This window comes from Selaginella moellendorffii, unplaced genomic scaffold (assembly GCF_000143415.4).
Source record: "Selaginella moellendorffii unplaced genomic scaffold, v1.0 SELMOscaffold_127, whole genome shotgun sequence".
In the NCBI taxonomy this organism is placed as follows: domain Eukaryota; kingdom Viridiplantae; phylum Streptophyta; class Lycopodiopsida; order Selaginellales; family Selaginellaceae; genus Selaginella; species Selaginella moellendorffii.
In genome coordinates, this window is record NW_003314388.1 from 340853 (window position 1) to 356027 (window position 15175).

General features: G+C 38.3%; 1 protein-coding gene and 1 pseudogene across 1 annotated transcript; one reads left to right on the top strand and one right to left on the bottom strand.

The window, feature by feature from the left end:
* The first annotated feature begins 3755 nt into the window (after positions 1-3755).
* LOC9650230 lies at positions 3756-10062 on the top strand (annotated as a pseudogene).
* Positions 10063-10171: 109 nt separating this feature from the next.
* On the bottom strand, positions 10172-13693 carry LOC112343013 (glycine-rich domain-containing protein 1-like). The gene is made up of 11 exons (XM_024665783.1): positions 13560-13693; positions 13301-13358; positions 12866-13030; positions 12656-12715; positions 11883-12605; positions 11399-11826; positions 11162-11274; positions 10941-11107; positions 10727-10879; positions 10559-10672; positions 10172-10429 (listed from the first exon to the last, which is right to left on the bottom strand). The coding sequence occupies exons 1-11, from the start codon at positions 13691-13693 to the stop codon at positions 10172-10174; spliced, it is 2373 nt and encodes a 790-aa protein (XP_024521551.1).
* Positions 13694-15175: the final 1482 nt, after the last annotated feature.

Sequence of the window (15175 nt, forward strand, 5' to 3'; positions counted from 1 at the left end):
TGTGTCTATGAAGTTGAGAATCTTGTTTTTATTTCGTTGGTAGAGTCTTTGATCAGTTCTAGTGTTGAGTATTCCTCTATTCCAAGGGTTGAGTCACTTTGGCCAATGTTTCGAGTTGAATGTATGTCCCTATTTGTGAGTGCCATTAAGAGCCTTTGATTTATTGTTGCTGTTAAGAAGTTTATATATTCCCTTAAAAGTGTGGATGTTGTTATTGATTTTTCTATTTCAAATGTTGAGTTGTGTGTTGAAGAGATTGAATAGTGTGAATCTTTTGCTTATATTGTGATGGCTGAAGTATTTTATAGTAGAAAATCCTTTATTTTCCAAGCTTTAAGCACACATTCTTTTGATTTCCCCATTTCTACATTGTCAATTGCTACAAATTCCTCTTCCGATACTTCTTTATCCACTTTTTCTTCTTCCATAATTGTTTTTCCTCAATTTTTCTTGTTTTCTCCTTTTTGCCTTAACACTTCAAATTTTTTTTCTTCGGAGGAGGGGGTAGAAGGGATGGACGGGAGTCCAGCCCTAACAATGGAATGAGGACAAACGAATATAGTAGTCGAGTAAGGACAAATGACATGGATTGTGGAATGAGGATGAGCATAACAAGTCCAAATGGAATATCTAACCCCGACATAGTGAAGCCGAACAAATGCGATAGTGAAGTGAAGTCTAACATAGGTGGCGGAGTGAGGACAAGCACAACAAGTCCAAATGGAGCTAATGCTTTAAAATGTTTTTTCCTTCGAGGAGGGAATAAGGAGAATGTGGAAGACAAATAGAGTGAGTCCAATCTCCCTAGTTCAAAGTTATAATTGTGTGGTTGGTTTGAGTATTTAAGAGTTGGTATACAGAGTTGTAATTGATTCATCAAGGTTCCATAAATAGTTGATGCTTATGCCATGGCTTTGGGTTTTATTTTAGTCATGGTTATCAACAAATTTATTAGTGGTTTTGTGGGAGTTTTAGATTCGTGTGGTAGTTTATAATCACCTAACAGAAACTCTAGATGTTCCACTTGACTTATTATCATCACTTTTTCATCTCCGGAGGAAAGGATGGTGTAAAATATATATATATATATATATATATTATTCTAGCTAGGTAATACACTAATTATAGTACTATAGTATATAGACCATCTATTTAGGATTGAGTTTGGTTCATCCATTCTTGTATATAAGTAGGGGTCTAAACCTCAATTAATATATCTATTCCTATATCCCGAACACTCGCAATGCCTATTATATACATCCCATAATAACATATAATTAGGTCTTATTGACCATGGTATCATAAAAATATAATAGAAATCTAGGAAATTTTGGAATTCCTATAATCAAATGCTTAAGAATTTACTCTCAATAAGAAATTATATGTTTGTGTATTGTTCCTCATTATCATTCTTAGCTAAAGCCATTATTTATAGTAAAGGTTTGAATTTGACAATACATACTTACTCATATTTCTTAGACTTGATTGTGTATATTATATATCAAAACCTCCTAACTAATCTTGTGATAAATAATAAGACTATTTAACTATTTTATTGTGAATCATTCTGCTATTACCCTTGATTTTTCAATATCAAAGACTCCACTTGAATATTTGTGAGACCAAGACAATGGATTACTTGGCATCTTATCTATAGATTTCAAAGTTAATATTCTACAAATATATAAAGATTTTAGAGGGACTAATGTACAAAAAAGGTTATACCTATGTGGTGGATGATGATATAGATACTAGAGAGTCCATGGCTAAAATGAATATAGATGGATAAATGAAATGATTTGATAAAGTGTTTAAAAGCTAATTCTAACTTCTTTAGGAGATAAAATGGCCAATGTTCCTAATTTAAGTGCAAGTAGCACTACTTACTTAAATACTGTGGTCCTCTTGCTTGGTAATTAAAGGTATAATTATATGTTGAGGAAGTCTAGGATATTTTACACCCTAACCTAATGGTAGTATTGGCAAGTATAATTGTGAAATGAGAGGGATTTGGTGAGGATAAAAAAAGGGATATTAAGGATGTTGTTCCTCCATGCTTTAAGGCATCTTAAGGATGCTAAAGTGTAATTATAGAATGACTACTCATGGATAGATAGTCTAGTCTTAAGAGATGGGACTATAGTATTGATGGTTTTAAATTACCAATGAAACAGTGAGAATGAACATTATTTTAACATAAAAGATTAATATGCCAATGACACCTATAGGTGTTTAAATGGGACTAGATACGTAAAACATTTAGACTAAATATAAAGTTAGTATGACTCTAGGATCACCTCTAATGTCTAGCAAGTACTCCAAATTAAGTTAGGACATATTGAGGTGGTGAGTGAGACTCTTCCAAGTAGTCAAAGATGTAGTTAAGTAAAATAGAAAATTTAATTATTTAGAAAATTTAGTTGCTTACATGGATGCCCTACAAGATGAGGACATAATCATAAATACCCAATTCATACAATTTTAATTTTAGGGCTGAAAATATACTTTAGTCAAAAAGACATATTATAGATTAAGTAGCCACTAATAAATAATTCATGCCATTTGCTTCAATACTATATATAACGCTTTCTTCCATTCAGCCAATTAGAAAAGGGGTAATTATTTGATAAGAAAGGCTTTAATGATTATTTTATCCTCATTTATCCCCTACAGTTCCAAGAATTTATAATAACAGTATCTAAATCTTATCCTATAATCATATGCATTACAGATGTTATGCACGCTTGGACGACACACAATTACATATTAACATTGCTGCATATATCGATAAAGGAGTCTATCCCAAATTGAAGAAATTGATAATCACCATATTAGGCTGGCACTAAAAACCTGTAAAAACCATAATAAACAATATATACTACTTTTTAATATAGTTCATCAAATGTAATATAGTTTGTTATTCATTATAATAGTCATGATACAATATCTATTCTCTATATAGTCTATGAGATAGTTCTCTAGAAACAGTTTATACTTAGTTTCAAAAAACTGATATAAAAAAACATCTTTCCAAACTTTATTAGGCATAAAGAGCCCTAAGTGTTTTATGTATCTAAATCGTTTTAATTGATTTTGAAAATTTGATAGATTATTCTTCATGAGTGATTCTAGCTTACCATTGTTGGGGTTTTAAATCTATGTGAGAAAGAGTAATATTCCTTCTAAAATTTGGTAAGCACTAGTTTCATATTTTATATAAAAGCAACACTTAAACTAAAACTTGAGATTATATTTTTTCATATAGAGTTTGCTGCTCATATAATTTGTTGTTGTTGTTTTGTTGTTAAACTGTTAATAGATGGCTTAGATTTGAGCAAGATTTTCTAGAATATTCCACTGTCAGAATATTCTAGGGGCATGAGGGGCACAGGGGTATATTCCCCTTTCTTCCCTATTTTCTAAGGCCGGGAGTTCACACAAGAAAGAGTTTTGAGTTGGATGCTGCTGCATGTGTTCCAAATGAATTCTCAATTGCCTTACCATGCAAATGTGTATGAGGCATGGCTTTGAGGCCAAGATTGTTGAATCTGCCACTCCCAAACATGGCATCTTCCATGAAGCTAGAACCATAAACCCTAAGATAAGAAAAAGAAAAGGGGTTAGAATTGAACTTAGAACCTCTTGCACCCTAAACAAGAATCATACCACTAGACTAAATGCCCATGATTTACAAGTTAAGCTAAACACTCTCTAATTTATAGACTAATGAACACCCATTAACCCCTTATTCGAGGATGAAGATCGAGGAGGAGTTCGAGATAGATGAGGCTCTTGAGCCCAAGGTTCCTCTAGACTCCAAGGTTTGTGCCATTTTTCTTAGTGATGATAAGGACTTTCCATGCTGCCATATCTCTTTCAGGTTCTCTTTGCAAACTTAGCATTCGTCAATAAGTTGGTATATGATGAGTTGTGCATCTCTAATGAAAGTGGCTTGCATAAACTTGAGATCTACTACCAACTTCATGGCATTGATAATTGCCAAGTACTTTACTTCATTAGCTGATGTTGCTGGAAAAGTGATAGAGAGGTTGGCTACTTTGTTCTTAGCAGAATCAATCATCTAAACACCAATGTCGGCAAGATGGTTTTTGGGGCAAAAAGTGTTATCGAAATAAGCTGTAATCATAAGAGTGTCTTCATCCTTAAATAAAGATGTTAAGGACACCATATATAGCAAGCTTGTCTCTGGCAAGTCAAGCAAGAATATTTCTTTTGAATCCAAGGCCTTTATCCCTTGCTTTCTCTGCTTCTAATGCTTTGAGTGTGCAATCTCCAATGTAAGGACTGAAGTTAAATATTTTGCTAGTGAAGGAAGATCTTCCATTGAAGTCAAGTCCAAGTCTAGGGTGGAATTTTCAATGCACCAAACTAGGATTTGTACTAAGGGCTCCATTGTGGAAAACTCTAAATTCTAACAGCTATAACTCACACATAGCATGTCTTATTGGCTTAGGTCTTTTTGCCAACTGTTTGCCTAGATATTACTCTTCATCTCCAAAACCGGCATGATAAAATTCATTTAGCTAAGCATACTTGGCCTGGCTTTTTAGTTTTCTTTTGCTTTGTCTTCCACTAGCTTGACAAGAACCCATACACTCAGAATCGTTAGCTATAGTGATTTCCATAGGAAGATGTTGGCTGTGTGACACCTTAAACAATTGCTAAAGAGAACTGAATGCATCTTGTGGAAGATGGACTTAGTCTGGAATGACTTTATCATCAAGCTCCATAAGAAAAAGTTGGTCCTAAGCAAAAAAGAAGTCAAGAAGCCCATCCTTAATCAGATAACACTCCAAAAAGCTAGATATGGAAGTTGGCACCATATAAGCCCCACCATCAAATAAAGAGGGTATGGCTAGAGGCTTAGCCTTACTTTCAAATAAAGAGAGTAAGGTTGAAAGATGTCCAAAGCTATTTAACTCACCTCCAACAATGTTGACTACATTGCATGAGAAAGCATCCATCACATAAATTTTAGGCATGTTGAGAAAGAGCTCTACTATGATTGTTGAGAAAGGTGGCGCTATAGATTCCATTGTTAATTTCCATCTTGCCTTTTGCACTATTGATGGTGCAATGGTGTCACGAATATGACTTTGGGTATCGAAAGATACTTGTCGGCTAGTCCTTACGAACACTCTTTCCTTACTGCCATGACGGTAAGAGGTTGGTACAGTTGGATCCCTTTGGTAGCCCCTTTTGTGCTAGTGGAGTTAATTGGGCATTTCGAATGTACTTAGACCAGATGAGTATAAGGATGGAATTCCTATGTACTATTAGCTAAGCATACTTAGCCCAGTAAGGAGTTCCCTTCTCGTTGTGTCTTGCACTAGCTAGTGACAAGAACCCTCGTGTATTGAGATTAGTCCCTTAATATCGCTAAATGATAGCTTATTGTGTTTGCCAAACACCCTCGCTATCATACCCTTTGTGTTAGTCTCATTTTGGTCCCAAATGCTATTTATGGAAAGTGTCAGAATTGCTCATTTGGCATATCTACGGAACGTAGTGATTGGCCTAAACACAATGGTGTTTGTCTCATGTCCAAATTCGCAATCTAGGGACATACTATATTTAGTAAGTTTCGAGCTTGTCCTAAAGACTAACTCCTAGTAATAAAGGAGGCTTGGGGTGAAAGCCCAAAGCGTGTGTTCCTCAAGAGGGGGAGGGGGGCTATGGGGGGTTCCAAATGTATAGTAAGGATAGTGGTTGGAATGCATGTCCGACCACCTAAGGCATTAGTTTGGCTTCCACTGGGCTGTGTCGCTCCTTGTTTTGTGTCTGACTTGGGTCTAAGCCGAAGCTCCATATTGCTCTAGTTGGTGGGGTACCCTCCTCCTCGCATTAGGCTACAGGTATGCCAAAATTGTGTCAGACACCATCTAACACCATTTTGCATGCAGGTGCTTGATACGGGGAGTTGGTGCTCGTAGGATTGTACCGGACCCTCATTTCGTAGCACAACGGGCTTGGAATTCAGCTCCAAATTCAGGTGTGCTACAAATGGGCTAGAACTTGCCATAAACAGCTAAGGATAATAGAGTGCTTCAAGGAGGATGTTCCAAGACACTCGTAGTCGACCATAAGGAAATCTACTTAAAAAATAACACCTTGTATCGAGATGTTAATGCCACATTAGCATTGGAGGAATAGTGTGATTGGCAAAGGTCTTGAACACAATGGAGGAGCACTCAATGATCTCTAGCTATGCTGAAAAGGTATCTTCAAGAGAGATAATATTACTTATAGAACTAGAGTCAACCAAAACATCCATTGCAAGAGGAAGTGCCAATTTGCACTAGGACGAAGAATGGACCAAGATCTCCACCATATTTTGTCATGTTGATGATGTGCACCTCTTGAGGAGTCCTACTGAAAGTGCTCTGTGGTGTTCCTGACCTTGGAAACTCCTCTAAATGCTAGTAGAATTCAAGGACAAAGCACAATATTTCTCGGAGCAAAAAGAGTGTCAACTAGTTATTGAAGAACTAGCTCCAAAACATGAATAGCTGTTGATGAGATCCCAGGAGGAGAGGAGAGTAGTGACTTGAAGGGGAGCTTAAAAGCCACTCACTATATCACTAGATTTAGTGCAAATAGAGATTGTGGTTTGGTGTTTCTATTTGTAAAGTTCCTCAGTTACCAAAATTGTGTTGATTGATGAAGTTGGTGCTTTGCCTTTGTTTGATGAAAAGGCTGCCTTGATCACTCATTGCTCCAACTACTCTTAGTATGTCTCTAGACCATGAGATGGTGTGGAGTTGTTAGTGAAGGGATATTGTTGGACACGTTGAAAAGGTGGAGGTTGAAGCACTAGGTGAAGTTTGAAGTGGCACTATATGCTATGTGTGTTTGTCTCGTAGTGAGTGCACTAATAGGACTTGAATGAATTAGCATTCCCAAGCTGTAGTAGCCTCTTTTCTAGACTTCATAAACTCTTAGAGCAGCTTGTCATGGTGTGACTATTGCTAAAGAATGATCACCTTCAACTATTGCATCATGTTGGCAAAGTGTAAACAACCAAAGAGAACAACTTGAGAAATGGTCCATAGGGTTCAAATATAAAGGGAAAGGGCCCATGAACAAAAGTGCACTTTCTTTTCCAATCGGTTAAGGGTCTTGGGATAGTTGGAGTTAAGTGTCCTTGGGTTTGAATAATACTGGGTTGGGTGACCTCTCAGGAAGTCCAAACTCAGGAGCTTACATTTCTCAATAGTTAGAGGTGTGTGTTCAACGGCAATAGGCTTTAGTGGTGATGGGTGAATAGTTGCACAAGGCGTTAAAATCAACTTTAACAATCCCCAAGTTGACAAATAATTCTCTTTCCAGCTTTATGGCAAATGAAAATGCCTCATAGCAAAACCTGAATGTTTTTTTGAGAAGTTTCCATTGCAAGTTCTCATGCAAACCTACTATAAATGCTATGATCCCATGCTGCTTGTCTTGGACCACTCTATGATCCCAACATTGCTTCTAGTACACTTGAAACTAGTGATATAGTCAAGGACAAACTCATGAGCACCCTACTGGAATAAAACAAAATCGACAAATAGCCGATTTGTGGGTTTTTCTTTGATGAAATGTTCCTTGAACAAAGCAAGTAGTGTCTGGAAGTCCATTTAGTCCTCTAGGAGAAGAGAATCTACCCAAGTTGCTAATTTTCCTTCATAAGATTGCAAGAAGTTATAGCATATACAATCATTATCAACAATCATGTTTGTGGTGTAGTAGTACTCAAAGCAATTGATATGCAATGTTGGAGAAACTATTCCAACACTTAAGAAGGTTGGTAAATCACTCCTCTTTTGCAAAACATGGAGTTGATGTTGAGCTAAATATGGCTGTGCCATAGCTCATAGATCAGAGTTGCTAGAATCTATTGAGGATGAAGAAAACTCAACTTGAGAAGGTGCTATGTTGTACCTAAGTTGCCTCTGGATGCTAAAAACTTTACTCCGTACCTTAGGGCCTTGAGGTATAGTAAAAGGGCACTAGTTTGCCATATTCCTAATCTATACTGGCATTAAATACTTTGAATACTGCAAATGTTTAGTCAAAGCAACTTAATTGACAGGAGTAATAAGGCTGTAAACTTCTCTAAAGCATAGAAAGAAGAGTCCTCGGCCATAATAAATGGCCTAGAATCCTTTGCCTTGTTCACAAGTTGCTCAAAATTGCCCAAAATGCCCGTGATAAAAAGAAATACATTTAAAAATGGAAGGAGATATAGGCTGATTGGTAAAAATTGCTTTAGTGTAGCTCTTTTAACATTCCAAGACACACCTTAAAGCATATATAGGAAAGATTACTTATTTCCTAGAAAACCCTCACCAAAGTTTAGCCTAAAATTGAAAAATGAATACCTTGATCTTGATCCTTCATTATTTTGATTGTAAGTAGGATTGTTGAAAAGAGTTCAACCCCATCTACCATATTATTCCAAGAATTTGTGATGAAAACACCTCAATATCCTGTGAGATTTAAGAAAAGATAAAGAAAATCATTTTGCATGCCACAAATTCTCTCAAATCTAGCACCAAGAATCAACCTTGCTGAAAAAAGGAGCTTTAGACCTATCCAATATGCCTAAGATCAAGCAAATCTGCTGTTAGAAAAACAAAAAATTTCTCCTCAAAGTTTACGGCCAAAAGGAAAAGATAGAAATGACACCTTTGAAAGCTATACTCATCATTTCAGGTTCACTATTTGTTAGGGGAATGAGAAGGTGCTCTTCTAACACTTGCTCAAACATGAGAAATACTTCAATGCTTTCCATAAATACCCCTCTGGGGCAAAGGTTTCATGCAAAGAAGATGAGGAATAATCTAGGAATATAGCCATGCTTGACAATTTAATAACATAGTTCCTTCAAATTTTTAAGTGTTCTCACTTGACAAAATCAATTTATAATCATGCATGCCCCATGTTTTGCCCCATGGGCCCCTCTTGAAGTTAACATCTTCAACTAAAGTTTTTACTCCTCTAATCCCACTTAATAAGTCACATAATTAATGTAACATAGTTTTTTGTATAAGTTTGAAAGTCCTCAAACATTAACTTTCATTCAAAGCCATTTTTTTTAACATAAGGGAACTAGTTAACATATGCTCTAGATTAAAATGAAAGATCAAAGATTGCATCATAGGGCTTTCTCTTTTTGGCACGCCATACACATGTAGAAGAAGCACAATTATTACACAATTTGCAATTTCATAATGCCAAAGAAGGATCTCTTTTGTGTTCAACAACAGTGGATGATGGTTAGTGTTTTCTTTTCTTCTTCTCTTCCAGACTGACTTTGTGGCTTTCGAAAATGATAGCTTTGAAATTGCTCGTGGACAATCGCATTACTGGGCTTCCAGTTACAGACAAGGACAGAAAGCTGGTCAGTCTCGCCATCTCTTTCTTGAAGCTCATAGATCTGAAAGCCAAATCTCTCGCAGGTTGGAGTTGTATCAGACTACAATTTACTAGCTCTTGATTCTATCTTGGGTAAGCCAGAGCTCCAAGGTTTTTCTTATGAATTTCTCAATCTCAGGGAAGAGGCCATCAAGCAACAGTTTGTTCCCCGAGGCAGGAAGTACATGGAAGGTGAGCAAAACTTTCTAGAGTTAGCTTTTTTCTTTCTTTCAGGCCTTCAAAGAGATCCAACACCTTCTCACCAAAATCCAAGGCAAGACTGTGGGAGATTTGATGACTCCCTTGCCGCTGGTGGTTCGAGTGGACATGAACATTTAAGACGCAGCCAGGTAGCTTCAAACGTTTCTGCCATACTCGATAGAAATTTCGCTAAAACTTCTTGGTTTTCCTTTGGATCCAAGGATATTGCTTGACACCAAGTACCAGAGGCTTCCTGTTGTGGACGAGTCTGGAAACCTGGTAACGAAGAATTAGATTTGCTTGATTGTGAGAATTCTTTCGTAAACTTCCAGGTCGGTTTGATCACGAGAGGCAACGTTGTTCGAGCAGCATTACAAGTCAAGTGTGCTGCCGAGGAAAATACTTCCAGCTCGTGACGAAGAAAAAAATTTATTCTCGGAATCATCCAAGAAGATTCACATTCATTTGTTCTCTCTACGGCCAATTCTTTGTATTTCTATTTGGTAACATCTTAAACGAAGTTCCTAGAATTTGGATTTAAAAGTTGTTTTTATCTCTTTGTACAATGTGATTCAACTCCCACCACCACAGCCACCGCACCCGCAGCCACCACCGCCTCCACCACCTCCTCCACAACCTCCTCCTCCACCTCCTGCTCCACCACATCGCCACAATACGAACCTCCTCCCCTCCTGCTCCACCACATCGCCACAATACGAACCACCTCCATCATACCAGCACTGGCCTGAACCACCAAAACCATGACCACCGTCGCCTCCGCCCTCTCCCCTGCCCTCTCCGCCACCACCTTCAATCACCTTGCTGCAACGGCGATCAATCGTCACAGCACCTGGTCAGGCAGCAATGTTCTTAGTATTTGGGTGCAAAATATTCGTTTCTCACTCCAATGATCTTGTTCTTCTTCTGAGACGATCACTCGTTTACTCCTCATCGTCCACGAAGGAATGGCTTTGCCGAGCATATCGGACACGGACATGCTTATGGTTGCCGACAAAAGAAGCACAAGCAGCACATCCTCGTTGGGATCAATCTGGAAGTAAGCTTTCATTTACGGTTTCTTAGAATGAGATAGATCGAGCTTTACCTGCATGCCTCCAGACCGCCAGTTGAAAAGAGCTGTCGCCTTGCCTTGAGGAGCGTCTCTTGTGAATCTCACCATTGTCACAAACCACGCTTCCTGTCGGTCAGATGCACCAGGAACAGCAAAGTCCAGGTGACGACCCGAGAAGAGCATGATCTACAATCAAGTTTTCCAGAGAATCAGCCATCTGTACCACTGTATAATCTCACTAACTCACCGGACAGTTGTGGGATTTCATTTCAACGTGGAGCTGTGGTCTCATGTTCCAGTGCTTATCCTTCACATTTCTGTCCACAGTTAAAATAGCCTTCCCGTTCTGCAGAGACCATCTCCTAGATTCCAAAGATGGTTTCTCCAGTTGCCACGCAGATCCCAGAATTTCACCTGAGAAAGAAAAAACATTTTGTCGATCCAAAAGATTTGTTGCTTTTGCCATACCGTTTACAGAGCCAGTGTTATAAGAACCTTTGTATGTCCACCCTCCTTTGTGAGCGTGCACAACTTTATCAGTGTCTGGAATGCTTCTTAGCCAAAACCCTCCACGCTTGTATCTACAAGAAAAGTTACTGCATCAGCCTGAAAAAAAGTGGAAGGCTTGATCACAGCGTACAAACCTGCAAACGCACAACGAAGGATTCGACTCTGGCATGGTCGAAAACGTTCCTTGTTATCCACATGCTTTCGCGGTTACTGTCGTGAGTGGCACTGTCGTCTCCCGTGTCTCTCACTCTCACGCTTCTAAAGAGATAAGGCGCAGTGACTGGAGAAGTAACGGAGATGTAAACCAGCACCGACACTTGTCGGTCCTCCTGGAATGGAAACCAGCCGCCGAGTGATTGTGTTTCCGAACGGATGACATTTATCCATGGAATCACGAGCCGGCCCACAGTTCTGGATATCAAAACCCGCCTCCGTCGAACTGCTAGCACCAGTCCTTCGGTGGAGAGTTCAGCCGTCATGACTGACACTACGTTCTGCTGAGAGGCAGCCTTCACTCGTTGGCTTTCGAGCTTCAGAAACTTTTGATGGTTTAACGAGCTGACCACATAGGAGATGGTCTTGTCGTCTGGCAAACCTCTAGTACCTCGCACGGAGAGATGAACCTACAGAAATCGATCGGATCCGGCGAGATTGACAACAAATCTGCAAACTCAAATACCTGAATGGTCTTTCGCTCAGCCAAGTGATCGTCGTTTTTACTAGCAAGCCTAGCGAGCTTGGTTGGATCATAAGCAGGTGTTCCTGGAATGGATACTGGTGGCTCCCCTCTATACATGCAGCCTGCTTTCTCGTATGGAAGGCCATACGTGTCTTCCCACATAGATCGAGTTTTTGTGAATCCATTGTCCAGTTTCCCTCCAGAACCTCGGTTGCTATCTGTGTCGTCATGCTCGAAGATGCTTCCCAGTACCTGTGTGAGATCGTTGTGGTAGCTCACAGTGTGAAGCTGATGAGTATGCCATATCAAATCAATGTCGTAAGTGGGAACGAAAAACGTTGATGTGCCAGACGTGCGTATGAGATGGAGAAATGCCTTGTAACGTGCAGCTGCAGCTAGCAAGAAGCTCTCATCCAGGTAATGCGGATCAGAAACCTGCATACTTAAAGTTGAGTTTGCTTTCAAGAAAAGATCACCACTTGCCTGATAGTAGAAACTTTTCTGCCTGAGAGCCGCTTCTGCCAAGTCATAAGAGATATTGGTTGCTCTTTCGGTATATCTTCTTGTCACGTCTCCACCGTAAATGTCTAGAGTGTATGGTTCGTCCCGGAAATTCGAAGCCCAGGTATTGGCGCTTTGCTGGAGATCGCTTTCGTGTCTCGCCAAAGATGGTCCGGCCACAATCTTACCGAACAATCTCTTACAGTCCTCAGCATATTGAACCTAGTCAGAGAGGTTACTTCAGCAAACAGAAAATGAATGGTTACACTTACAGGATTCAAGCGATGGCAATGGAAGAATTTGCTAGCAGCGGAAGGCAGCAGTACTGGTATCTAGAATCCAAGAAGAAATCAGAAAACTAGATGAAGCAAGTAATTAATATCTCACCTCTCGATTGCCCTTCCTAAAACAGGCCCCTCAAACAGTCTGAAGTTGCCATGTACCAGGAAAAGAAACTCCAACTGTGATTTTGCAGCTCATACCACATCGAGAGACACCGCAACTTCTGCAGCTTTGGACCATTCATTCAGTTGATTCTCGGCTTTGTGCCATTCATTCAGTTGATTCTCGGAAAGGGAAGCCCTTGTTGTTGTCCGTGAGTCGAGCACAAGGTTTGGTCTCCTTAAATTCTCGGGAAGAAACTGACTCTTCCAAGGACGTAGAGTGTGTTGTATTATGAAACGGTGTTTTGTTATATTATGACGGTTGATACATGGTTAAATGTATGGGTTTATCGTGACGATCCGTGGCGGCGTCTGGATCGCTCACGGGGCTGTGTGCTGACGTGGTCCACAGAGTGTTAAAAAATTCGATGTGTCTTGAAGAATTCACGCGAGCCGCGTCTAGAAAGTCTCAAGATCCAGCAGACTAGCGAGGCAGGATCGTCGAACTTGCTTTTGTCGTCAAGCCGTTTTTACCAAGACTTCAGAAAAAAAAATTATCGTCCGCCCCACGGGGATGTGCATCCACGTTGCCCTGCTAAAAACATTCAAAATCAGCAGATAGTTCAGATGCAACTGTACTCTCAAGGGAAATCCACGTCCTTTAGAGCCAAGAGAAGCTCAAAGAGAGGAACAAGAAGTACTCTTCCATGTCCACTTACACTCGCTACTTCGTGCCTAGGCAGTAAAAACACACAGAACTAGAGATTGTTTCACAGCCAGCAATTTTCGTCACCATGGAGGATGAATGCAGAGAACACATCCGACCTGTAGATCGGGAGAAAGGCTGTCGAAAATAGCAGTGACGACTTGCAAGGACTCCAGAACCTCGCACTTTGTGGACGTGAGATGTGCCTCAAATGATGGCATGACCAGTGCTGTGTGATATGGTGTGTTATTTGTAAACTGGTGGTGCTGTGTGATATGGTAAAAAGGTCTATACTACACAATATTGCATCTGCCATGTGGTTATATTTCATTGACCTGCCATAATTATGTTGCTCAAGAATGGTCACATGCCTATCATAGTATGGCCAATGACACATATTGAGTTTGTTGTTGGGCTAAAAAAAATGGCAAAACCTCTAAAATCTAGGAAATTTTGGAATTTTTACAATCAAATGCTTACTCTTAACAAGAAATTACACCTTTCTTAGAGGAAATCTAAGAGGTTAATAAAATTTAGTGGACAAGTCTTTACACCTAACTTAGTGGTAGTATTGGCAAGTATGATTGTAAAATGAGAGGGATTTAGTAGGGATCAAAAAAGGGATATTAAGGGATGTCATTCCTTTATATATTAAAGCATTTTAAAGATGCTAAAGTGTAGTTATAAGATGACTATTCATAGATAGATAATCAAATACAAGACCATAGTATTGGTGGAATTGGACCAATAAGAATGAATATTGCTTTAGTGTAAAAGGTTGATATGTCAATGATATTTATAAGTGTTTAAAATAAGATTAGACATATAGAACACATACACCAAGTTCACCACTAATGTCTAGCAAGTACCTCAAATTAATTTAGGATATATTGAGGTGGTGAGTGGAACTCTTCCAAGTGGTCATAGTTAAGTAAAATGAAAAATTTAATTTCTTAAAAAATTTAGTTGTTTTAATGGTAACATCTGAAAGATGATAGAGCAAGATGAAGAATATAATCATAAATGCTCAATACAATTTCAATTTTAAGGGTAAAAATATACTTTATTCAAAAGGATATATTATAGTCTAAGTAGCTACTAATAAATAAAAATTTATATGTAATGCTTTCTCCCTTTCAGCCAATTGGAAAAAGAGGCAATTATTTAATAAAAGAGGTTTAATAGTTATTTTATCCCCATTTATCACCAAAAGTTCTAAGAATGTATGATGATAGTATCTAAATCTCATCTCATGATCATATGCATTACATATATTATACACGCTTGGATGATATACAATTACATCTCACCATTTCTGATGTTGATGAAGGAGCCTATGAAGAAATTGATAATCACCATATTAGGCTAGCACTAAAAACCCCTAAAAAAATACTGTATGAATAAAATATATTAATATATAATATTTACTACTTTTTAATATAGTTCATGAAATGTAATATAGTTTATTATTTGTTATAACAGTTATGATAAAATTTTTATTCTCTATAGAGTCTATAAGGTAGTTTTCTAGAAACAAGTTTAGAAAAACTGATATAAAAAAATATCTTTTCAAACTTTATTACATTAATATTTTATGCTGAATAAAGAATATTTTTAATTATATAAATTTAAAATTTAGCACTTATAAGTTTTATAAATAATTAATTTGGAAAAGGTATAAAGAGCTCCAAGTGTTTTATATA